At 42.0% G+C, this 22,702-nt stretch overlaps 9 protein-coding genes and 1 non-coding gene across 10 annotated transcripts; 7 read left to right on the top strand and 3 right to left on the bottom strand.

The window, feature by feature from the left end:
- Nucleotides 1-2,466: 2,466 nt before the first annotated feature.
- Nucleotides 2,467-2,546, top strand: BCR41DRAFT_t12. Its single transcript has one exon. It is a non-coding gene; the product is annotated as a tRNA-Leu (tRNA).
- Nucleotides 2,547-3,142: 596 nt separating this feature from the next.
- On the top strand, nt 3,143-5,434 carry BCR41DRAFT_366874 (P-loop containing nucleoside triphosphate hydrolase protein; the record flags this gene model as incomplete). The annotated part of the gene is made up of 3 exons (XM_022026256.1): nt 3,143-3,564; nt 3,657-4,632; nt 5,054-5,434. The coding sequence occupies 3 exons, from the start codon at nt 3,143-3,145 to the stop codon at nt 5,432-5,434; spliced, it is 1,779 nt and encodes a 592-aa protein (XP_021885880.1).
- A 45-nt stretch (nt 5,435-5,479) lies between these two features.
- On the top strand, nt 5,480-6,667 carry BCR41DRAFT_344793 (hypothetical protein). The gene is made up of 3 exons (XM_022022597.1): nt 5,480-5,980; nt 6,113-6,240; nt 6,374-6,667. Exons 1-3 carry the CDS (start codon nt 5,594-5,596, stop codon nt 6,546-6,548), a joined length of 690 nt encoding a protein of 229 aa, XP_021885879.1. The 5' UTR covers nt 5,480-5,593; the 3' UTR covers nt 6,549-6,667.
- A 96-nt stretch (nt 6,668-6,763) lies between these two features.
- BCR41DRAFT_383070 (mitochondrial protein Pet127-domain-containing protein) lies at nt 6,764-10,775 on the top strand. The gene is made up of 5 exons (XM_022027414.1): nt 6,764-7,634; nt 7,743-7,809; nt 7,906-8,185; nt 8,318-8,440; nt 8,545-10,775. The coding sequence occupies exons 1-5, from the start codon at nt 6,905-6,907 to the stop codon at nt 10,738-10,740; spliced, it is 3,396 nt and encodes a 1,131-aa protein (XP_021885878.1). The 5' UTR covers nt 6,764-6,904; the 3' UTR covers nt 10,741-10,775.
- A 49-nt stretch (nt 10,776-10,824) lies between these two features.
- On the bottom strand, nt 10,825-12,628 carry BCR41DRAFT_379634 (hypothetical protein; the record flags this gene model as incomplete). Its single annotated transcript, XM_022027227.1, has 6 exons — nt 12,482-12,628; nt 12,369-12,391; nt 12,086-12,226; nt 11,936-11,996; nt 11,088-11,626; nt 10,825-10,944 (listed from the first exon to the last, which is right to left on the bottom strand). Exons 1-6 carry the CDS (start codon nt 12,570-12,572, stop codon nt 10,825-10,827), a joined length of 975 nt encoding a protein of 324 aa, XP_021885877.1. The 5' UTR covers nt 12,573-12,628.
- Nucleotides 12,629-12,847: 219 nt separating this feature from the next.
- Nucleotides 12,848-14,296, bottom strand: BCR41DRAFT_344790 (Cytidylate kinase-domain-containing protein). Its single transcript, XM_022022596.1, has 3 exons — nt 13,885-14,296; nt 13,723-13,793; nt 12,848-13,627 (listed from the first exon to the last, which is right to left on the bottom strand). Exons 1-3 carry the CDS (start codon nt 13,994-13,996, stop codon nt 12,887-12,889), a joined length of 924 nt encoding a protein of 307 aa, XP_021885876.1. The 5' UTR covers nt 13,997-14,296; the 3' UTR covers nt 12,848-12,886.
- On the top strand, nt 13,994-15,207 carry BCR41DRAFT_344788 (hypothetical protein). The gene is made up of 5 exons (XM_022022595.1): nt 13,994-14,354; nt 14,479-14,523; nt 14,632-14,679; nt 14,800-14,920; nt 15,033-15,207. Exons 1-5 carry the CDS (start codon nt 14,102-14,104, stop codon nt 15,157-15,159), a joined length of 594 nt encoding a protein of 197 aa, XP_021885875.1. The 5' UTR covers nt 13,994-14,101; the 3' UTR covers nt 15,160-15,207.
- A 300-nt stretch (nt 15,208-15,507) lies between these two features.
- On the top strand, nt 15,508-17,408 carry BCR41DRAFT_344787 (aldehyde dehydrogenase family 3 member B1-like protein). The gene is made up of 4 exons (XM_022022594.1): nt 15,508-15,575; nt 15,666-15,966; nt 16,064-16,473; nt 16,566-17,408. Exons 1-4 carry the CDS (start codon nt 15,528-15,530, stop codon nt 17,355-17,357), a joined length of 1,551 nt encoding a protein of 516 aa, XP_021885874.1. The 5' UTR covers nt 15,508-15,527; the 3' UTR covers nt 17,358-17,408.
- Nucleotides 17,409-17,575: 167 nt separating this feature from the next.
- On the bottom strand, nt 17,576-18,156 carry BCR41DRAFT_366868 (hypothetical protein; the record flags this gene model as incomplete). The annotated part of the gene is made up of 2 exons (XM_022026255.1): nt 17,576-17,880; nt 17,991-18,156. The coding sequence occupies 2 exons, from the start codon at nt 18,154-18,156 to the stop codon at nt 17,576-17,578; spliced, it is 471 nt and encodes a 156-aa protein (XP_021885873.1).
- A 1,875-nt stretch (nt 18,157-20,031) lies between these two features.
- On the top strand, nt 20,032-22,671 carry BCR41DRAFT_383064 (apoptosis-inducing factor, mitochondrion-associated, C-term-domain-containing protein). The gene is made up of 6 exons (XM_022027413.1): nt 20,032-20,320; nt 20,441-20,470; nt 20,623-20,818; nt 20,939-21,000; nt 21,137-21,267; nt 21,376-22,671. The coding sequence occupies exons 1-6, from the start codon at nt 20,141-20,143 to the stop codon at nt 22,640-22,642; spliced, it is 1,866 nt and encodes a 621-aa protein (XP_021885872.1). The 5' UTR covers nt 20,032-20,140; the 3' UTR covers nt 22,643-22,671.
- The last annotated feature ends 31 nt before the right edge of the window (nt 22,672-22,702 follow it).

The following is a 22,702-nucleotide window of genomic DNA, read 5'->3' as shown; positions in this document are numbered from 1 at the left end:
TGGCTCGTAATTATGCTCCGAGCCAGCTCAAAATGGTCACTCAAGCTCTTGATGCTCCCAGTGAAGAGTCGTATGAAATAGAGTCTATCGTTGACCACGAACTCACGGGAAAAGGAATGATGTATACTGTAAAGTGGAAGGGCTATGACTCCTCATACAACGAGCAAATTCCCTATGAGAATTTTGACTCGGACATCATCATTCGTCAATATTGGAAGAACCTAAGACAGCAAAATCCTCATATTAATGACAGAAAGAGGAAGAAGCAGCAAAAGAATAACGCATCAGAGTCAACAAGACTTCTTAAGAGGAAGCAGAGACAACTCACCCATAACCAGACCAAACGGCACAAGCGTCATGTAGCGGCAAAGCTGTAAAGTGCAGAGAGCTGTTATATTAGTAGGGTTGAGATAACTGGAGTTTTTGTACAAATAAGTTTTCTCCAGTATGAAGAAAAGAGAGCACACACTCGTCCTCATTTCAATATTTTTTTTTTTTTTTTTTGCAACGCAACAGTCAATAAATTTCAATTTAGCAACTATCAACTTTATTCTTTCCCTTGCAGCATTTGCAACTAGCAACTGGATGTGATGGCAACTGAGAGTTAAGAGAATCTACAACTTTCTCTACCCGTATGCGCATAGTCTTATACTTCTCTGATTGCTTGCGCAACTTAGTATACTTCTTGTAGAGGCGTTCATACCTCTTAGCCCATGCGAATTCTCTTTGGAGGCGGCTCTTCGCGGAATCATCGCCACTCTCCGCCATCAAACGTCTTCTCTTCCCAAGAGTCGTACACACTCCACAGCTTGACAATTCTGCTTCACTGCTTTCGCTGCCTGATGACTCTTCATCACCAGAGGGCTCCTTTCGCTTCCTGATAGGACGAGGTCCTGGGATTTCCAGAGAGGCTGATCGGCTCCGTGCCTCTGGGTGGTAAAACTGATAGTGTGCCTTTTTCCAGGCACGAGTCTCCTCGTCACTATCCCACAGATCCTCCTCACCCTCATAATCCTCGTCGTCCTCAGCGTCATAGCTGCTCTCTTCCTCAGTATCTCCTTCGAAGTTACTGCGATTCTCCACGTCTGCAGTCTCTGTTAATATGAGTGAAGACGGAGCTGTTGAAAGCTCCGTAGGGATAAATTCATAGTCCTCATACTCATGTAGAGTTGAAGAGTCAGACAGGGGGGAAGAGGGAGAATTGTTAGAAGGCATATTGATAATTGTCTGCTGATGGCTGTTATAAGGAAAGTAAGTAATGAGTATGTGTCCCTGCAAGAAGGTGTTTGAGTAGCAAAAGTGAATACTGAGGAATGAAGGAATGAGTGAGCGTTTGAAGTTTCCAATCTTCATTCCTTTTGACCTTAATCTTCTTCATTTGCTTCGTGAATCCTCATTCGTCCTTCTGGGGGGAAGTGGATGGCGTGATCTTTTTGTGATCCCTGTTTGACAAAGGACCAATGAGATTTCTACATTTTTGACATGCTGAATAATTACTACCCACATCTCCTGTATGACACATCCTGATCCAATGGCTGTTATATTTCCATGATCCATTTGCTGACATTACTTTTTGAGATAAAGTCTCTCTCTAATCACAAGAAAAGAAATATCAAAACAAGTTTTAAGAATAGACACTGTGAAGTCTCACGTGAGGTTTAAATTTTTGTCCTCAAGAGGTTTATTTTTTTCCTCCTACCTTTCAACAACAAGAGGTTTTTCTTATTTTTCCTCAAGGCCTTTAGACAAGACGCCAAAAACCCTACATAAAATCTGGGGGGAAGTTGTTACGTCCTGAGGCTAGGGAGTGTACCCAAATGGAGCACTCCCCTTTTTATTCATAGATCAGAGCAATTAGTGACGGCTATGTTGGAGCCTATATAAGGCTCCGACCTAGCTAAAATAATAAACAACTTTTGATCTCCTTGACTTCCGATTTACCATAAAACATATCAGTAATGCCTGACACACCAGCTGCCTTGTTTTTGGGTGCATCCAGGACCACAGCTGAAAACTCATTTCTGCTTGGTGGATCCATCAGACCGTCGTACCATTCACTCTTGATCCACCTCTGAGGGCTATATTGCTTCTGCCATCTCGAACCCGGCTCTAGCGGTTTTGACGGCCTACGTCCGTGCCACTTGTCGAACCATGCCCGTACCTTCTCTTTAACTTGCTGTGGCTCTAGAATATTCACTGTGACACCGCCTTCGTCGTCCTGAATCCGGTCTATTGTCACTTTACCTCCACCACGTCCCAGCACTTTGTCTATCATTTTCCCTGTTGCCGACTTCAACTCTCCACAGCGTTTCTCTATCAGGCCATTCATCGAAATGGACACTTTACAATTTTAGGCATTTTTTTTTTACATCATCTAGAGTTAAGGGTAAACGCAGCTTATAGAAGCAAGTCACAACGGGATATATAGCAATATTAAATATTTAAACTCCTCAGTGAGATTGAGAAGGCGATATGGCCGAGTTGGTTAAGGCGCCAGAATCAGGATCTGGTTCGAAAGAGCGTGGGTTCAAATCCCACTGTCGTCACTATTTTAACGAATTTCGTTTTTTTTTGTTCGACAAATTTTGGATGTTAGTTACTCTTTTTTAGCACAACGACTAAGTTTTTAGTACCCGTATAAGAGGAGGAAAACCTTTACAGTTATTATGGCATTCTGGAAACCAGGAACTGTGGCACCAGGCAGGTGGGAGTGAGCAACAATGGACGAAGGGCATTAACCAATGCCATGCCATGTCGACATTAAGCGTCATAATTTTATCTGACATGTCAATACTCCTTTTCGCATCACAGGAAGTCTTGTTGATAGGGAAGCTGAAAAGGATACTGAGGCTATTGTTATCGCACATTCAGATGCAAAATATTCGACCTTATCTTTGAGTGATCAGCGGAAGCAGCTTCCTGTTTACAGTCATCGTATGATTAAAATATCAATAGAAAATATAGTGATGAAAGCTAGGAATTGAAGGTTTTTTGTCTGTTAAAAAAAAAAAGCCAAATCATTGTCAATTCTAATACTTGCCTTTTGATACCACAGGCACGGAGTTCTTATACCTAATAGAGAAATATCAAGTCGTGGTTCTTGTGGGCCAGACAGGATCAGGCAAAACAACACGTGTGTGGCATGGCGGAAAGCTTTATTTTATTCATTTATTTGTTTTGTGGCGGAAAGCCAACCGTATTAACTTGCAATCCTACACTTGTTGCTCGGATCTTAGAAATACCACAATATCTGCATGAAGCTGGATGGACTGCCAGAGGAAGAGTTGTGGCATGCACACAACCTCGTCGTGTGGCAGCAACAACAGTGGCTCAGCGAGTAGCCGACGAGATGCGTGTTCAGCTCGGTATGGAAGTAGGATATACTATCCGTTTTGAAGATTGCACCGATCCAGGCGGGAAAACGCGGATTAAATATATGACCGACGGAATGCTTTTCCGCGAAGCGCTCATGGATCCACTGTTGTCTAAGTACAGTGCGATCATGCTAGATGAAGCGCACGAACGCAGTCTTTACACCGATATTTTGATGGGCGTCCTAAAAAAGTATGTTCCAAAAAAGCCAGTGCAAAGGGTCATTACTCAAGGTTATAAAGAAGTAATGTTGTGTCTAAGAACCTTTGCCTGTTAAATATTAGGATTTTGAAGAAAAGACCAGAGCTTAGAGTCATCATTTCCTCAGCAACACTGGATGCTGAAGCCTTTGCAGCCTTTTTTTCCACGAATAAAACGCCTGATGATGCTTCCTTGGACAACACTGCGATTCTTTCTGTGCAAGGACGCATGTATCCTGTAGATATTCACTATCTTGCTGAACCAAGTTCGGACTATATTGAGACAGCGATTCAGACGGTATTTGATATCCACACCAAGGAGCCAGCTGGAGATATCCTTGTGTTTATGACGGGACGCGAGGAAATTGAACAGGTCGTTAACGAGATACGTGAGAGGGCTACGACTCTACCACCAAACAAATACGCTGAGATTCTCGCCCTACCAATTTACGCGGGATTGGCGCCAGAGGAGCAGATGCTTGTATTTGAATTACCAGAGAGGGGGGTTCGAAAGGTTATAGTTGCCACCAACGTTGCAGAAGCTTCAATCACCATCCCCGGGATCGGATTTGTAGTCGACACTGGTTTTGTCAAAATCCGAGCCTACAACCCCAGGACAGGGATAGAAGCATTAACTACCACCAGTATATCACAAGCTTCTGCAGAACAACGGTCTGGACGCGCAGGACGTATTCGGAACGGTAAAGCCTATCGTCTCTATACTGAGCAATGCTTTCACAATGACATGCGAGTAGCCTCTGTTCCTGAGATTCAGCGCTCAAACCTTGCAGGCATGGTGCTACAATTGAAAGCTCTAGGAATAGAAAATGTGCTGCGTTTTGAGTTCATGACAAGTCCACCAGCAGAAATGATGAGTAAGGCACTGGAGTTGCTCTATTCATTAAAGGCATTAGATGAGTATGGACGACTCACTATTCCATTGGGAATGCGTTTGGCTGAGTTTCCGTTGGATCCTTTGCTTGGGAAAATCTTGTTGGATTCTGAGAAGTTTGGGTGCGGCCAAGAAATGCTCACGATTGCAGCCATGGTGTCAGTGCAAGTAAGATATATATACTTATTTAGTTATAGGATGAAGGAAAAAAAAAAAAAAAAAAAAAAAAAACTAATAGGTTGATATTTGGTCATAGAATGTTTTTGTGAACCCAACGAGTGTGGCGGCAGAAGAGCAGCATAGGAAATTTGGTGTAATGGAAGGAGATCACATTACACTCTTAAACGGTAGGTCGCTTAATACATTGACAAAGGCAACTGTCAGATCATTCATATGAGTTTATTATTATTTTGAGTATTATTGACCTAGTTCATCTTCTTACTCCATAGTTTATAATGCTTTTGTAAGCCGTGGAAGGAAGTCGAGCAAGTGGTGCGCTAGCCATTTGATAAACTTCAAGGCAATGTCAAGGGCATTGTCAATCCGATCTCATCTTGAGCGATACTTGATTCGGGCACTAAATCTTCAGGGCCCTCATAATCTATCCAGCTGTATATCTGGGCAAGGTGCGCGGTACGATGAGACTCAGGATGCAAGCACTATGATCCGCAAGTGCTTGGTCTCTGGATATTTTGCGCAGGCTGCCAAGATAGCGCCGGATGGAACCCATTGGACTAGCGTTCGTGAGTCGTCAACCCCTAGATTTTCCTCATTGCCTGGCTATACACCGACGAAATTATGGATGCATCCAACGTCAATCTTGTTCAAGCAGGCGCCTAAATGGGTAATATTCCATGAAGTTGTTGAGACAAGTCAGGCCAAAGCATTCATGCGTGAGGTTTCTGTAATTGAGCCTGAATGGCTGGAGGAGCTTGCGCCCCACTTCTACCAAATTAAAAAACAGCCCTGAAATTCTAATAAATAGAGGTCACACCCATTTTTTTTCCTTTTTGCATGCAAATGTTTGACCCATGCAGTAAATAAGAGGCCATTCCCTTCATTCGTTCATTCGTTCATTCGTTTATTCACAGCACACAACGCACACATACCCTCACTCCCTTGCACATCTATGTCCATCATGGGATCTTGTTTCAAGTGCTTGGTACGATTAAGTCCTCCTACTTCCATCACAAGGGTTGCTCGCAATCGTGCCTGCGCAGCCTTAGTCCCAACATTTCTCGGTTCTACTCAGCGCGCCTTCGCTCGTTTATCAAAGCCTCGGCTCTACAGCACCATCACGTCTGCAGCCCATCGTCATTCTTCTTGCTTACAAAGCTCACCGTTTGTTATTTCCTCCATTCCAGGGCATCAAACTCGCCTTAACAGTAGTTCCGCTGCAGCTGTTGTTACTTCAACTCCAACCGAAGGCACATCTTCGAGCATAAAAATCCATAATCCGCAGATCGATGAATCTGGAAAGCAATTAACGCTGGATATTACGGATAAAGCTGTTAAGGTTTGAAAGCATTTCGTAGATATTGTCTCCTTTAAAAGGACAGTGCACAATGCCATTGTCACTCATGCATCTGACCGAAGAAAAAATACCCCTCCCCTGGATTTTATTCACCACATTATGGCTTGGAAATAGCAACTGAAACGTATAGCTATTAGAGACCAGAATCCATTACTGGCTCTGAGAATCACAGTCGACTCGGGTGGATGCCATGGATATCAGTATCTCATGGATCTCACTGATACAGTCAATGATGATGATGTGTAGGTTAATCATTCTAAGTCATGATGTTTTCTTTTTAAAATTTATACATACACTGCATATATTCTTTGAACTCTCTGGTCTTCCTCTCATTCTTATGTTATATTTTTTCATGTTTTTTCTATCATTGAATAGCGTATTCGAGAAGGATGGAGCTCGTGTGATTGTAGATACAATAACATTACCCATGATCAGTGGATCCAAGATCGATTTCATTGAGGAGCTTATCGGGTCTGCGTTTAAAGTCTTGGGTAATCCCCATGCAGCCCACTCATGTGGATGTGATACCTCATTCGAGATCAAGATTTAGCTTAGCATGATATATCTATAACAAACACAAACTAGTTCTTCTGTCTGATGCACAGCTTAACTGCCATTTATTCCTAAAATAATAATAAAAGACAAGGACTGTGTTCTAGTGACCTTCCGTAAATAAATATAATTTAACGCAGTCACTATTTTTTTTTTTTTTTTTTGTCGATTTGAAATATGTAGTATCCAGAATTCTCTCTTCAACTTTACAAAGGTACATACACTCCTACCATACCCAACTGCCTCTTGGTGGTTTCATAGCAAAGGAATCAAAGGATAGCGAAATAGCGGACAGGACGGACACTGAATAGCTTAACACTCTTGCCTCTTTCCTCAATATAAAGAGAACTGCTGATGTCAGGGACCATAGGCATATCGAGATTGGCAAGGGCTCAAACCTTCTCATTCACTCCAGTAGCTAGAACTACGCAACGACTCCCTCATGGCTACTGTCTATCCCCTTGTATACGCCAGCATCGTCTTCAAAGAGTTATAACCTTAGAAGGATATGACAAGCATGTCGGACTTATTCTCAGCACCAACACCAGATCAATATCAACATCCTCTGTTGCTCTCAAACGTCGTCCCCAGACAATCCTTAATAAGATGGCCACAAAGCGTGATCCCCAAAAAGCCTCTGCAAGCTCGACAAGTCAAAAAGCTACAAAGGCTCTTTCAGGATCTGCATCGATAGAACACCCAACCTATATCACCACGCCCTCTATATCGGCCAAGGAAATGGTCAAAGCAATAGAGTCAAGTCGATATGGATCTGCAGCGAAACTAACACCATCGTGGACTCAGTCAATACCAGAATCATCAGAATCGTCAGAATTATCAGGATCAATGCCCGCAGGCTCACTGGGAGTCGATCCGTTTGTAAAAGCAGTAGATCCTTTTGCTAATCAACTTGAAGCAGCCATCGAAGCCAGCAAACGTATCGCGGATATTCCTCATGAGAAAGCTATTGGCACCACAAAGATGGTCGGTGTAGACAGCGCTCGAATCCCAGATGTTCAAGCAAAGTACTTGCTAGGCCCAGCACGATGGGAATCCGTCATGGCAAAAAATGTGAAGATTAAAAGTAATGAACAGCCGGGAAAAAAAAAAAAAAAAAAAAGTCAGTCTTTTTTTTTGTCCGTGTATAAGAAGCAGCTAATCAACGGTAACAACTGATGGTTTTAAATGATAGATGTTACTCCGAGAAATAGACCCAAAATCGCGACACTGGAACACGGTTTAGACAGAGTTCTATTCAAGTATGTTGTGTGTTACTGAAATTACATTTTTTAATTTTTTTTTTTTTTTTTCTTCCTAATCGATTGCCTTATTATTGAAACGTTGATATCCAATAGTCCTGGCGTCCATTGGCTGCAAGATCCACGGTCGATGGTATACAACTTCGATCCCTATTTACGATCGATCTGTCAACCTGAAGATTTCGATTACGACGCTTTACCAGCTTACAAAACGTCTTCTCTGGATCCAACTTTGTACAAAATGGCTTTGAGTCATAAAGCAAAGTACACTGGATCAACATCGTCTATGACTACCATCCTTTCACAGTTCTACTTTTTGATTTCAGGATGGAAACCACTTAAAACAAGTCATCTCTCTGAAGCATTTAAATCACAGGCAAGTGGGCTAGTATCCCTCTTTCTTTCCTCAGTTTCATATGCCAAAAAAAAAAAAAAAAAAAAAAAAAAAGAAACCCTAACTCTTCATTCCGTATTGTGGCTATTTGGTCACGATAAAAAAACTATATAGCCAAAAGGTTTCACCAGACTTTCTCGGGCACCCGCCACAATCCAACTTGTATATAAAGGAAAGGGTGTTTATGCAATTGATGCGGACAAAACATTCGATTCGTCAACAGTCCTCATGCAGCTTGTAAGTTCTATTGAAAAATTATGATAAAAAAAAAAAAAAAAAAAAAAAAAAAACAAAGAAAATCTGTTGATTCATTCATGTTTCGAAATATATCTATCATCTAGGGTAAATCAATGGAGAAAATGCTGACATCGACTCCAGAAGAGTTTGCAAGGTTCACAAAGGCAAATTCATGGCAGGTGACGAAAGAAGAAAGAGAGCAACCTGAGGCCTTCAACTATATTGCAGTTGACAAGTTCCTTCTGCGATCTCAATTAGATTGTGAGGATCCTCGACTGCCTGGTAAAACCTTTGATCTTAAGACTCGAGCAGCTGTAGCCATCCGTCTCGATGTCCATAACTATGAATTAAACCAAGGATACCAACTTAACAAGTTGCATGGATATCTGGAGAGCTTTGAACGTGAGTACTACGACATGATGCGATCAGCGTTCCTCAAGTATAGTCTTCAAGTGCGTATAGGACAGATGGATGGCATCTTTGTGGCCTTCCACAACACGGCTAGAGTATTCGGATTCCAATATATCTCTTTAGATGAAATGGATTCACGGCTGTTTGGCACGAGCGTCATGGGAGACGAGTGTTTCAAAAATCAGCTCAGACTCTTGAACAGGACATTAGATGAAATTACAGCAAAGTATCCCCATCAAGACCTCAAAATTACAGTCGATACAGACGAGACAATTCAGACTATGAATGTCTGGGTCGAGACCATGCCCTTAGGAGCAGCCTCGTCTCCAAATGGACAGAATGCAGAGGTTACTTTCGACGAAGATGGTATTCTAGAGATGCAACCGGGTGCGGAACTAAGTTTGTGGCAAATTGTTTGCTATTCTGACATCAATGGTGTACCTACAGTTGGACCTTTCGAGTTGAGTGGACGCGCCGCAGATAAATGGGAACTCCGATACAAGATCGCGGAGCTGAAGAAACCTCATATGATGAATGAGTATCGTCGCATGAAAGCTATCCAAGCTGAAATCTTGTCAGATGATGAAGAACGGGAGTTTGCCGTCGCTGCTGCTGCTGCTGCGTCAGCTGGCCGCAAAATTGACAATATTGAAGGCATTGGGTTAGAGAATAAACGTGAAAGAGTGGCCTCTAAGCGTGACCAAATGAGGGCTATGCTACGCCGAATTAGTGAACAAGGCAGGGTCAAGCAAGAAAATGAGGAGCGGCACCAGGCAGACAAAGAGTTTTTGGTATGGGAACCTAAAGGTTATACTAAAATCAAGAATCTTCCAATGTCATCGCCTGTGGCTGTTTCAGAACAACCTCTACCAAAAAAGGAGGAATCCGAGGATGTAGTTCAATCCAAGGTTCAGTCCTCTTCCCAACCGTTCATTAAAAAACCAGAGGATGAAGTAGTCATTGAACCATCACCTACATCAACAGCAACAATATTGTCAGCGCCGTCACCACCGCGGCAAGAATCAATAGCTGCTAGACTGGTGCGTCGACTGAGAGAGTCGGAGTCTGCATCCACAACTGACTCTCTCTCTGAAATCACGATGGATGCGCCTTCATCTACGATCCCTGCGGCCTACTATCGTCGTGGTTATGACAGCAAATTGATCAAGCTTGCTATCAAAGACCTACTGCTTCTTCAAAAGTCAATGTCCGGGCGGTTGGAAGACAAGGAGGAGCAGAAAATGCTTGACATCATCAAAGAGAGACATAGCTGGTTGGTGACTAGCTTAAACCCTTTCGATGAGATCCGACTCAAGCTGCTGCAAATCCCTCCTAATTTTGAAGAATTCGGTCAGCTCGATAGAGAACACTTGTTGCGTATATCGAGGCTATTTGGCCAACCAACATATCTTCGGACAGACTTGCTCACGGATTATTCTCTGCGCCGTAATTTGATGCGGGTCACTCCAAAGTTCCGTTATAGGCTCCATTTGGACTACTTTCACAATTGGATTCACAAAGTTGCAACACAGAAGGGGGATGCACAACCCTTCAAAAGCATTAATGATTATCTGTCCCTGGACGACGAAGATGCTCTGATGCGAACTGCGCATGGATTGAATATCACAAATAAGATGATCACTACACATGAGCTCGCTCAGGGTTTGGATAGGAAGAATGCAATCAAGAAGGCTGTCCTCACCCAAATCTTTTATGCTGAGAAGGCTTTTACGGATGCAGAGCTCCAAGCGATCGGTTTCTACCCTAGAATTTTTGATGCTGACACATTCAAAACGAGTCGAGATATCCTCAGGGGTATTGGTAGAAACTACAAGGATATCAGTCAGCTTCCTAGGTGGGATTCGCCCAAAGAAACCGTTTCCGAGTAGTCAATTAGCATATTATGAAATGTATCACATAAAGAAAGCATAATTATTACAATAATGTCATCACTTTAATCACTATAAGTCAGGCTACCAATCGACTTTGCATGCATTAATGGTGGCGCCGTGTTTGCTGCAGTAGCCCCTATTATCTAGCGCAAATGCCCAGTTATGTTTGTTACAGTAGAGTGTATTACCCACGACAACGCCCTGGACATATGTATCAAGGCAAAGAGATGTCATCAGAAATTAGTTCAATGTACAAATTCGTCCCTGTTATCCCCTTCATATCACATAATAACACCAATTCTCGAAAAGATTTATCTCTTGCAGGCAACAAAAATAGATTGTACCTTCGTGGCAAGATCAACATGTTTATGTGGGCAGTATCGGTCCACCTCGTATGTGGTTCCGTTGCCTGCTGTAACACGAATACGATTGCCCATAGGCTGGATCCGACCTGGACCTGGGAGCAGCGCCGAATTACCGGGCGTCTTGAGCATGGGTAATTGACTGGCTGACATCTTGGGTTTCTTGGCTTCCATCTCTACCTCAGAGTCTGAAGAGGAGGAAGAAGAGGACGAGGAGGAAGAGGAGGAAGAAGATGATGAGGAGTCTCCATCGCCCTTACTCCTGTCTTTATCCTTAAGCGATTTTTCCTTTCCCGCCTTGTGAATAGTAACTAATCCTTCTGCAGGTTGTTTGGTCTCTGATAATTCACTATCACCAGCATCAACACCAGCACTAGTGGTTTGTTCATTATCATTTGTCACTCCATCATCCCTATCCTTTAAATTCATTTTCTCCATCTTTTTTAACTGTTTTTCCTGTAGCTTGCGCTTCTTCTTTTCTTTTTTAGCCTTTTTCTTCTCTTTCTTTAGCTTGTAATAATCTAAAAAGGAGTATTTGATCCGCAAAGTTATTCAGCGAAAACGTACATTAGTTCCTTGTACTGGAAGTAAAGTTTTTTTTTTTTTTTTTTTAAAAAAAAAAATAATAAAAGTACAAGAAAAAAAAATGGTGGCTAGTCTAAATGACTCCAGTAACGTGGTGATCATTACATGTGGAAGTTGAATGATCTATCAACTCCAGAATCCAGTGGGAGGGTGAGCAGACGTCAACTCTCAGGAATATTTGAAAAGTTTGCCGTTATCGAAAGAAAGAAAGAAAGAAAGAAAGAAAATCATTTTGGCCTATTTACCAACTGCTGGATTGACTGCTTGACGCAATAGGTCCTTAACAATTGGGAGTAATTCAATTTCCTAGATGAAACGCGTATTATAAAGCGAATTGTTAATCATAAAGATTTTTTTTTTCTTTTTTTTTTTCTTGATACATATCTTCAAAATACCTTCCAGCTCTGAGGTGAGAGGATCCGTAGATCTTTGATAGTGTAGAGTCTGTTTCTATCCAAAATGGCCACATCCCGTTCAATATCTCTTGGAGACCATGACCTTTCGGCTCCAATTTGCTCTAGAAGGGTTGATGCTTTCTTTTTTTTTTTTTTTTTTTTTTTTTTTTAAAAAAAAAAAAAAAAAAGATCATAGAAAGAAATGTATATTGTAAACCAAAATGACCCTAGATCATATGAATGTTTTTTGTATATCCAAATTATCCACGCCCGCTATAGTTACCATTGAATCTGGCAAGTATTTTTCTAGCAAGATCAAAAGTCTGTCATTGGTGAGTGAAACGAATGACTGATGTAGTGTCATGGTTAATAGTAATATAAAATACATCAGTATACCTTCGTCTACCGAATTGACTGCTTGTTCTGGTAGAGCAGCCATGTAAGCAGCAAAGATGGATCCTCCCCCCATATTGTTTTTCTTTCCCATGATGTTTTCAAAATAATAAAAATGAATTGTGGAATAAGAATGTGCGCACTGGAGGTCTAGCCCATGTCCGAGTTCATAAAAATTTCCGTGGTCACTTTTGTCCGAGATTTTAAATTTTTATACATGACATCAAACATGTATTTTTGGTGGCGTTATTGCAGAAATGTTGAAGTTGTCAAAACATCGGTGTCGATCTTTGTGACACCTGTCCCCAATTAGGTTTTAAATAGTCTCGATGATCTCAAGTTTGAGAAAGCTTGCATGTCTCATTATTCCTTTGAAGTTTATTTATATTTACACTTTTTTATGATCCACTAACACTGTCGCTGTCTATGCAAGGCTTCCTGCACGATGGCATCCACTTGCTCCTCAATCGTAAGATTAGATGTATCTAGTTCCATTGCATCTTCTGCTTTCCGGAGGGGTGATACTTTTCGTGTCCGATCCAACTCATCTCGCCTCTCAAGATCCTTCTGAACAGCTTCAACATCCAGTTGTCCCTGTAGTTCTGTTGAATCCGCAGCGTTCATAATCAGTTCCTGAAGTCGACGCTCAGCTCTTACACGGCTATCTGCCACTAGAAACACTTTGAGGTCCGCATGAGGCAAAACCACCGTGCCAATGTCGCGACCATCCATTACCAGACCTTTGGGAGTGCTTAACTTAGCAGCGAGTCCACTATTACTGTTGTTATTGTCATTCTTGCTGTCATTAGGGCCCTTCACGTGAGCATCTGTCGCCCCAAGGTTACGAACCTTTTGCAACACTGCTTCTCTTACATTGCCAATGGCTGCCACAGCTGAAACATGTTTGGAGACTATCCCTGTTCTGATATCTGATGACACATCTTTTGAATTCAAAAACACTCGAGTAGTCGGCAATAAGAACGATCTTGTCGACAAGGACGAAGACGGTTGTCCATTGTTGAATGCTGGTGGAGGCTCTGCAAAGACAGTCTGTAGCTGAATTACGGACCGTTCTGCAATATCAGAGATCTGATGGTTATTGTTGGAATCTGAAGGATCAATACCTTTAGAAAGAGTTGCAAACGTGATCTGGACAAAACACATAATATTTTACGAAGTAAATGATTGAGCCTCAATAAGTTATGAATATCATGTATGTCATACATGCAAGTTTGAGGTCTTACACATCTATAGAATGCTCCTGTATCGATATAGTCAAAGCCAAGCCGTTGCGCCACTAATTTGGCGGTCGTACCTAAAAAATAAAATAAAAAAATGTCCTCTTGTGTTAAAAGGGTTATTCTAAGGGGCTCTGAAGGTAGCACATAGATGACCGAAGCACTTACTCTTTCCAGATGCAGCAGGGCCATCGATAGCCACCTGAAAGGGCTTTGTTCGAACTGAAGTTGAAAAGGCTCGACAGAAGGCTCGGTGCCGTAACATTAAAAGTTTAATCATCTTTGTTGCTTACTTCGATCGGATTAGTTTAAAGATGAATGAATGAGTCGCTGAAACCAAAGACAAACTTTTTCTTTTGTTGTCCGCCTACGATCGACTCAGTACATGTCTAACATCAAAAGGGATCCATTGTTTTGCTTGTTATACTGTGACTGGCCAATAAAGAGGAATGAGCGTTCACAAAGGAACCTTTTTTCAAAGATCATTGTTCTTTCTTCTGCGTGCCTCATATATTCAAATATCATGGTCGATCCCAAGAGTGTATCACAGTACTATCGAAAAAAGCTGGAGCAACATGAGCTTACGCCTGAGGAATGGTCAGCAGTGCGATACGCGGTTATCAAACATACACTCATCAGTACGTTCTAGATTATGTAATCTTTTTTTTTTATTTTTTTTTTATTTCACATGTATATTTATATTATATATTTTGACCGTGTAGTCCTGATAGTTTTAACTAATATTGTCTTACCCTTCTCCAGCTGCCGGCACAACTCTTACATTAGGGATATCAGCATTTTATTATGGTAAACGATGCCGATACTGCCGAAGATTACTCTAGACTCCTTATTTACGATGTGTGAAAAAGAAGCTTAAGAAGACTCACTGTGTGTTCTTTATTTTGAAATCGCAAGCTCGATCACGCTCATGGAGCCGTACACGATCCCTAGCAATGGCCACTAGTATGTTTATTTGGAAGATATGAAAACATACTCGCTTAAACGCGCGAAATAGATCATACATTATTAATCTTTTTTTTTTTTTTTTTTTTTTTTAAAAAAAAAAAAAAAAAAAAAAAAAAGCCGGAAACATTGTAGGGCTTGTTGCAGGAGGAGCAATCGCTATGGAATCTGGCATGAAAACAGTAGAGAGCAGACTAGAAGGATCAGGATCGGAGCTACTCTACTTGATGGACCGATATTCGTAAGCGGCGTTATCAGTAACGCTACTCTTGAACAAACCAAAGATATGTCGTGAACAGTAAAAGGTATAAAGCTAATTAAAGTAACAATAATAACGGTGGTTATGTTGATAGGAAAGCAACCCTGAGAGAAAGACTAGGAGACAGAACGACTGACGGCCTTGGGTCCTACGATGACAATACTGGCGACCAAAAGCTATCTTCGCCAAAGATGATTGGCATCCAACAAGATTCGGAATAATCATGATATGAATTAAATAAAATATATGTTGGGCAAGCACCTATACCATCATGCGCCATGTTTACAGACATGCTGAGTCTCCGATTGAGTGAAACTAACATTACGGTAGCAATAACTCAGCTCAAACAAAAACAAAAAAAAAAAAGCTATTTGAGCTGAAATCCAAGGTCTGACTCAAATCCTTGTTTAAACAAACCCACCGCAATGGCCTTTGTCTGACATTTGGCAGTCTTATAAATCCGTAGCTGCGTGTATCCTCACCCGGCTATACTGCGTATAAATAGATGGAGCTCCATCTCGCTGCTTTGCCTATTTTCTTTTCACTATTCGTTTTTTTTTCCTTTTTTTTTTTTTTTTGTTCATTCACCATGGAAAACTCCATTTTAGAATTCAACAGTCCAGCAGAAATTAAACAAGTAAGCTTTTTTCAGTTTTCAGTTTTATTTTAAAAATAATTATGATATTAACAAACATTTATGCACAACTTACATACAACCTTATTCAAGGCTGCTGTCACCGTGCGGCAGACATTCAACAGTGGATGTACTCTGCCTCTACCATTTCGCCTTCATCAACTGGAGCAACTATGGAAATTACTGGATGAGAACGAAGATCTTATCTGTGAGGCCGTGTACAAGGATGTCCGTAAAAGCAAGGCCGAGGTTACTTTGGGAGAAATATTACACACAAAAGAAGAAGTCAACAAGGCCTTAGTGAATTTAGAAACCTGGGCAAAAGATGAAAAAACAAAGCCTGTTTTGGTGAACAGGCTGGGAACAAAGTGTTTTATGAGAAAACAACCAAAAGGTAATTTTAATAATGTACATGAGATTTGTTCAATTTTTTCAATATTTGATCTGGGATTTTAATTTGCCCATCTGAATAACCATACATCAAATTATAGGCGCTGTTATGATAATCTCGCCCTGGAATTATCCCGTGTACTTGCTTTTAGCACCCTTTGTGGGTGCCATCGCTGCAGGTTGCACAGTCATAATGAAACCATCCGAGTCTGCACCCAACTCTGCAAAGTTGCTAACAAAACTAGTCAGACAATATCTTGATACCAGTTGTTATATCGTCATCAATGGGGCTGTTCCAGAAACAACACAGCTCTTAGAATACAAATGGGACCATATATTCTTCACTGGCTCCATCCATGTCGGAAAGATTATTATGAAGGCTGCTTCAAAACACCTCACACCCGTCACATTAGAGCTTGGAGGCAAATCGCCTGTCATCATCGACGAAAATGCCGACATTAATATCGCGGCTAAACGAATTATATATGGCAAGTTACTTGCTGCTGGTCAGGTAAATGATATAAATATTCCACATCGTGTGACACCTTTATTTTAATTTTTCGAATATCCCCACACTGACAAAAAAATCCATCATTGATGTAGACATGTATTGCGCCAGATTATGTCTTAATCACCTCCAAAGCCGAGGCAAAATTTGTGGAGGCAACCAAGGAAGCACTGATTTCGCTCCTCGGTGAGAACCCAAAAGAGTCTAGTGAGTTCGCTCGAATCGTCAACGAAGACCATTTCAAACGACTAATCAGGCTTTTAGAAGAAGATATGACCGGTGAGATTGTGATCGGAGGTCAAGTGAGTGAAGATGATCTCTACATCGCTCCCACAGTAATCAAGAACGTAGGCCGTAATGACGGCTTAATGATGGAAGAGATCTTTGGTCCTATACTGCCTATGATCCGTGTTAGCGATACGGATGAAGCGATTGAATATATCAACGCTCACGATGAGCCGTTGACCCTCTACCTCTTTTCTGATAATAAGAAGTTGATCAACAAAGTGTTAAACTCGACTCGTTCTGGAGGCGTCCTTGTGAACAATATTATGACGCAAATCATTGAGACGGATCTGCCTTTTGGTGGATTAGGCCCTTCTGGCATGGGTTCCTATCATGGGAGAGAATCCTTCAACACTTTCACGCATACACGATCCGTTATGGTCAAGAGTCTGTGCCCAGTCTCTGAGATATTTTCGAGGGGACGCTATCCTCCTTTTTCGGATAGTAAGATTGCAGTTATGAGGGCCATTGTCGAGAGTGTGCCCCCTTTTAAACAAGGCTTTATCAGAAAGTATTTCAAGTGGATTGTAGCTGCCGCGTTGTTTGGGATTATAGTCCGCAGACCCTCATATGTGCTTCAATGCTCTAAATGTGTTTTATAGGCCAACATAAAGTGAAGAAATAAAGAGAGAGCCAACTAGAATAAAACTAGATTTTCCCATCTTCCTCTTTCAGTTTCCTGCTTGTCTATATAATTGATATACATGACCAATCCATGTTTCTCCAATGGGGTAAATTGTAAATTTTATTGCGCTGATTCTAAACATTGCTGTAATGGCTACAACCTTCTTTCATAGGGCTTCTTCTGGGTAGGTTGAATTTATGGAGCAAGCTGTAAAAGTTCAAATCGTCGCTCATCAAAAAAGCGGCCACACACCTGTCGCCCCCCAAAGAATCGTCCATCCAAGTCTTTAAGGGCTCTTTCTGCTGATGCCATTGTGGAAAACTTTACAAAGATACGCACAGCTTCTTCTGGAGGTACTTTTCCGTTTTGGACCTCAAAAATCAGACATCGGACAACGGAACCATATTTTTCACACTCTGTAGCAGTCTCCTCCTGTAATGTATCATCAACCTCGCCTGGCCCTACCATATTGGTCAATAAAATTACAGTGGAAGGCGTACCTAGCAAAAAAAAAAAAAAAAAAAAAAAAAAAAAATACAGTTTAGCTGTTGTTCTTGTACAATCAAGAAATGCCATTAATACAAAAACCAAAGATCCGTTACGACATTACCTTTTGATGATGCTTGAGCAGGAGTGGTGATGAATGGACTCCGTTGCTGATGCTGTCCCTGTGCAGGCAGAATAGACTGCTGCGGCGCCGTAGCATTCATGGAACGCTGTTGCTGGCTTAAACGAGCGCGACGCAGGAAAGCATCTTCGCCAGAGGCGTCATTCATGATAGCAGAAGCATGTTGCGACACTGCAGAGGTGACTGTATGTGTCCCTTCAGGTATGCGCGCGGAAACCAGTGGTTCTGTGAGACTAGGTGGGGGAGCAAATGCTTTATATTGGGTTGTTCGCCCATGACTAGTCTCACTCCTTGGAGAAGGCGATCGTTGATAGCCACGTGGACGCTGTGAGCTTGACGATCCTCTCCTGGAGATGCGTGGCGATTGTGATCTGGACCTTGACCTGGACTTGGACCTAGATCTAGAGCGAGATCTAGAAGTAGGACCGCTACTCCTGCGTCGTCTACCTCTGCTCCTGCTCCTGCTCCTGTTCCTGTTCCTGCTCCTACTCCTGCTCCTGCTCCTGCTCCTGCTCCTGCTCCTGTTCCTGCTCCTGTTCCTGCTTCTACTTCTGCCTCTCTGATAAGCAACAGTTGATGACGTTGGATAGCTCGGCGGAAATGCATTGTATGGCTGGTTCCTGCTGTATCCAGAAGGATTATCAAAAGTTTCAGAAAGGGCGCGCGAGTCGCGTATGGGTGACCGTGATCTAGATCTAGATCTAGATCCTGACCTTCTGCTTCGATGCACTGGGGAACGTGAATAAGAGCGTGATCTCGAATGAGAGCGATGTCGAGAGCGTGTACGAGAGCGTGAACGAGAGCGTGAATTGGACAAAGATCGTGATCGAGATCGAGAATATGCTGATCCACGACCTCTGCTTTCCTGCTTTCTCGATTTCTGTCGCTCTTCTTGGCATCGCCTCCAATCTTCCTCAAAAAGCACCTTAAATTCCTCATAATCATTCGGCCGGGCAATGTCATAGTCGTCATCAAGTGAAATGGGTCCAGATTGACCTTTGGTAAGCGCCTTCTTGGCTGACTGCTTCCTAAAGGCAGCCTAATAACCGAAAAAAAAAAAAAAAAAAAAAAAAAAACTTTCTTTTAAGATGCTTATCTACTCATCATGTTATAATATAAAAGACCTGCACAAAATAACATAATTTCACTGTCCTTACCAACCCTTCATTATCCTGACGTTGGACCTGTAATGTCCTCGCTTTAAGCCAGCTGTTCTCATCCATGCTACTCTCCGTCGACAGAGTTGATGTTGAAGCACCTTGACCTGAGACAGTTGATGTTGATGCGGATGGTCCAGAGGCTGATGGTGGTGGAAGTATTTCCGAAACCTCGGTAGAAGTTTGGGCTACAAATCCAGCAGGGATAGCTTTAAGAGCTGGCTTTGGTTTAGGCGGAGCCACTTTCCTGTTCAACATGGGCTTGAAGCGAGTAATGGATGCAGACCAGCCGGCTGAGAGGAATAGGGAGGAGGAATGATATGAAGGAATAATTCAAAGGCGCCTATTGTTAGCGAACATCTATTGCTACGAACATATATAGGTGGTAAAGTATTGATGGTGCGCAATATAAAACATATTGTGCGTGGGTGCCTGATGTGCGGCAAGATATGACATGGCAGGGTTTTTAGTTCTCTGCAGGGTCAAGTACCAGGGAGAGCAGGCTTAGAAGTAGCAGTCAAGCCATTGGAAGCACTATCCTTTCCATCGGTCGGTTGATTCTTTGCAGGACTCTCCTTGTCTCCTGATGAGACAGGAGGAGGCAAGTCTCCGTAGAGCGACATTCCGAATGTGTGTGTCCAAATCTAAATACGTTCCAAGTCTTTTCTTTCTTTTTTTTTTTCGGTGTAAGATTAAGCAAAAGAGCAAAAGTTTTCGTGAAGAATGAAAGAAATGAGAAGGACAAGAGTTTGTGTGGGAGGTGGCTTATTTCAACCTCCCTGTTGTATACACGTGAAACGGATCTGATTAACGGCAAATTCATTGCCTTTTTGCTTTGCAAGCAATTTATTGGCCCAATTGGTTCACGATTCCTCACATTCATCTTGACAGCGCGTGAAGATCTGATTTCTTTATTTTTTTCCTTCCTTCTTTCCTTCTTCTCCGCATTCCCTTCTTCCTACTCTAATAAATACCATGAACACACTTGCCTTCAGGGCTGCCCTCAGGTCAACTGCCCGCGTCACACGCTCTGCAAATACTGTTATTACCCCTGTTACCCGGGCCTTGCCTTCGCTCCGTCAGACTGCACGCACTTATGCCTCTGCTCCTGCACATCACCCCGTTGCTCAACACGCATCTGATGCTCCTTGGGTGGTAAAGACCAGGATTATGGAATAATTTATAGAAAGTATAGGACTACTGATAGAATCACAGCTGATTTTTTTTTTTTTTTTTTTTTTTTTTTTTTTCATCTGACATATTTTTATCTTGTAGATCGGATCCTTGTTGGTCTTTGGACCTTTGGTATGTCACTTCAATTGGTTTGAAAAGAGCAAAAGCAAAGAGCATATTGGCGATAAAACGACCTACTGTTTACACTCGTTCCTTACAACATTCATTCTCCTTACCACTGTCCGCCTTCTTCGAACCACTACTTTCTATTGTAACATTTATAGCTCTACAAATTGACTGCCCCACCTCCAAGAAAAAAGACTGGTGAAGTCGATCATCATTCTCATGTCTCCTTTTCCACGCATAAGGCCGCTAAGCAAGAGCCTGAGTCTGATGAATCAGAATCCACTGAGACTGATGCAGCTGCCTCTACCTCTTCACCCAAATATGAAAAGGATTTTTATCCTTATATCTTGATTGGTAACTCATGGACAAAAAAAAAAAAAAAAAAAAAAAGAATGAATAAGAACCGTACTAATCAATCATACTTCAACACTTGCTAATTTTCTTTTTTTTTTTCTCTTAATCGTGATCTCATAGGCGCTGGTACAGCCTCATTTGCTGCCATGGAGGCAATTCGCGAGAAGGATCCAAATGCAGCTGTAAGATGCAAAAGAGAGTTTTGATATTGGAGGCTATCGATAGAATACTTGTGAATAAGCTTGTTTGTTCATGCTTTTTTTATTTTTTTTTTTATTTTTTTTATGTCATACTTTTTACATCAAAATCGTTGCTCAGATTTTGATCATTGGTAACGAGGATATTGGACCCTACATGCGTCCACCACTCTCCAAAGAGATGTGGTTCAACAAATCTGAGGAAACGACTGAAAACCTCTCGTTCAAGGATTGGCAGGGCAAGGAGCGCAAGTATGCTGGAGCTACATTGTTTAACTTTCTATAATAATGGGATCTTGAATATTACCAATTGAAGATTCTAAGCAATTTTTTTTTTTTTTTTTTTTTTTTTTTTGATAGCATCGTTCTTCAGGGCAAGGAAACCATTGAAACTTTGGACCAGGAAGCTCTTGAAAATATTGAGTCTGCACAGAGTGGTGTCAAGCTTCTTACCGGTATTACTGTCTCAGACCTCAACGTTGCAGAGCAGACCATTACGTTGGATAGTGGCAAGACTCTCAAATATGGCAAGGTTCTGCTCGCGACTGGAGGTGTTCCCAAGACTCTGCCTGTGCTCCAAGGTGCTGGAAAGGACAAAGTTACTACGTACCGTTCAGTTGAGGACTTTAAAAAGCTGTATGCTCTCTTAAAGTCAACAAACAAAAAGATTGTCATTGTTGGCGGTGGCTTTTTAGGAAGCGAGTTGGCTGTGGCGATTTCAAACTATGGCAGGGATAAGGAAGTGAAGGTCATCCAGATCTTCCCCGAAGATGGCAACATGGGATTGGTCTTCCCTCGATACCTCTCCAAATGGACTACATCCCAAGTAGAACAGGAAGGTGTGGTCGTTAAGACCAACTCTCGTGTAGCTTCAGCCAAGACTGTGGACGACCAGGTCGAATTGACGCTCGAGTCTGGCGAAAAGATCTTGGCCGATCATGTCGTAGTTGCTGTGGGCATTGACGCCAATGTAGAGCTTGCCAAGAAGGCTGGATTGGAGCTGGATGAGATTCGTGGAGGAGTTGTCGTCAATGCAGAGCTTCAAGCCCGCCGCAACGTCTATTGTGCAGGTGACATGACCTCTTTCCACGACGTGACATTGGGTCGCCGCCGTGTAGAACATTATGATAACGCCATCCTCGGTGGCCGCGTTGCAGGCCAGAACATGGCTTCAGATAACTTGCATAAGACATACAAACATCAATCCATGTTCTGGTCAGACCTTGGACCTCACATTGGTTATGAGGCTGTTGGTATCCTTGATTCGAAGCTATCAACTGTTTCGATCTGGACCAAGAAGCCCACTGTTTCAGATTCAGCAGCTGTGAAAGAGGAATCTGGAGAAACAAAGGAATCAAAGACTGAAACTACTACTGCTGCGTCTGAAAAGGAGGGTAAGCGTGAGAGAGCGACTGCTACCCCATTGCCAGCAGAGGCTGTTAAGGTAGAAGACAAGGAGAAGTACAACAAGGGTCTTGTTTTGTATTTGAAAGATAAGAAGATTGTTGGACTCTTGATGTGGAACAACTTTGGAAAGGTGGATGATGCTCGCAAGATTTTAGGACAGGTTTATGACACTGAGAAGGTCGAGGCTCTGGTGAAACCCTTTGGGATTCATGAGGATTAGATTATAATGAAGCTTGTTGGAATAAAGAGATTTTTTTTTTTTTTTTTTTTTTATTTATTT

Source organism: Lobosporangium transversale (assembly GCF_002105155.1).
Source record: "Lobosporangium transversale strain NRRL 3116 chromosome Unknown BCR41scaffold_2, whole genome shotgun sequence".
In the NCBI taxonomy this organism is placed as follows: domain Eukaryota; kingdom Fungi; phylum Mortierellomycota; class Mortierellomycetes; order Mortierellales; family Mortierellaceae; genus Lobosporangium; species Lobosporangium transversale.
Note: the sequence above shows the minus strand (reverse complement) of the source record. Positions and strands in the feature narration are given on the sequence as shown.

Coding starts and splice junctions, on each gene's coding strand:
- BCR41DRAFT_344793 (XM_022022597.1), top strand. CDS start 5,594: ATGTCCATCATGGGATCTTGTTTCAAGTGCTTGGTACGATTAAGTCCT. Junction 5,981..6,112: donor TTACGGATAAAGCTGTTAAG/GTTTGAAAGCAT, acceptor GCTTGGAAATAG/CAACTGAAACGTATAGCTAT. Junction 6,241..6,373: donor ACAGTCAATGATGATGATGT/GTAGGTTAATCA, acceptor ATCATTGAATAG/CGTATTCGAGAAGGATGGAG.
- BCR41DRAFT_344788 (XM_022022595.1), top strand. CDS start 14,102: ATGTCTAACATCAAAAGGGATCCATTGTTTTGCTTGTTATACTGTGAC. Junction 14,355..14,478: donor TATCAAACATACACTCATCA/GTACGTTCTAGA, acceptor ACCCTTCTCCAG/CTGCCGGCACAACTCTTACA. Junction 14,524..14,631: donor GATATCAGCATTTTATTATG/GTAAACGATGCC, acceptor TGAAATCGCAAG/CTCGATCACGCTCATGGAGC.
- BCR41DRAFT_344787 (XM_022022594.1), top strand. CDS start 15,528: ATGGAAAACTCCATTTTAGAATTCAACAGTCCAGCAGAAATTAAACAA. Junction 15,576..15,665: donor GTCCAGCAGAAATTAAACAA/GTAAGCTTTTTT, acceptor ACCTTATTCAAG/GCTGCTGTCACCGTGCGGCA. Junction 15,967..16,063: donor TATGAGAAAACAACCAAAAG/GTAATTTTAATA, acceptor ATCAAATTATAG/GCGCTGTTATGATAATCTCG.
- BCR41DRAFT_383070 (XM_022027414.1), top strand. CDS start 6,905: ATGTCAGGGACCATAGGCATATCGAGATTGGCAAGGGCTCAAACCTTC. Junction 7,810..7,905: donor TTAGACAGAGTTCTATTCAA/GTATGTTGTGTG, acceptor GATATCCAATAG/TCCTGGCGTCCATTGGCTGC. Junction 8,186..8,317: donor CTGAAGCATTTAAATCACAG/GCAAGTGGGCTA, acceptor AAAACTATATAG/CCAAAAGGTTTCACCAGACT.
- BCR41DRAFT_344790 (XM_022022596.1), bottom strand. CDS start 13,996: ATGATTAAACTTTTAATGTTACGGCACCGAGCCTTCTGTCGAGCCTTT. Junction 13,794..13,884: donor CCCTGCTGCATCTGGAAAGA/GTAAGTGCTTCG, acceptor TTTATTTTTTAG/GTACGACCGCCAAATTAGTG. Junction 13,628..13,722: donor CAGGAGCATTCTATAGATGT/GTAAGACCTCAA, acceptor TGTTTTGTCCAG/ATCACGTTTGCAACTCTTTC.
- BCR41DRAFT_383064 (XM_022027413.1), top strand. CDS start 20,141: ATGAACACACTTGCCTTCAGGGCTGCCCTCAGGTCAACTGCCCGCGTC. Junction 20,321..20,440: donor CATCTGATGCTCCTTGGGTG/GTAAAGACCAGG, acceptor TTTATCTTGTAG/ATCGGATCCTTGTTGGTCTT. Junction 21,268..21,375: donor TGGCAGGGCAAGGAGCGCAA/GTATGCTGGAGC, acceptor TTTTTTTGATAG/CATCGTTCTTCAGGGCAAGG.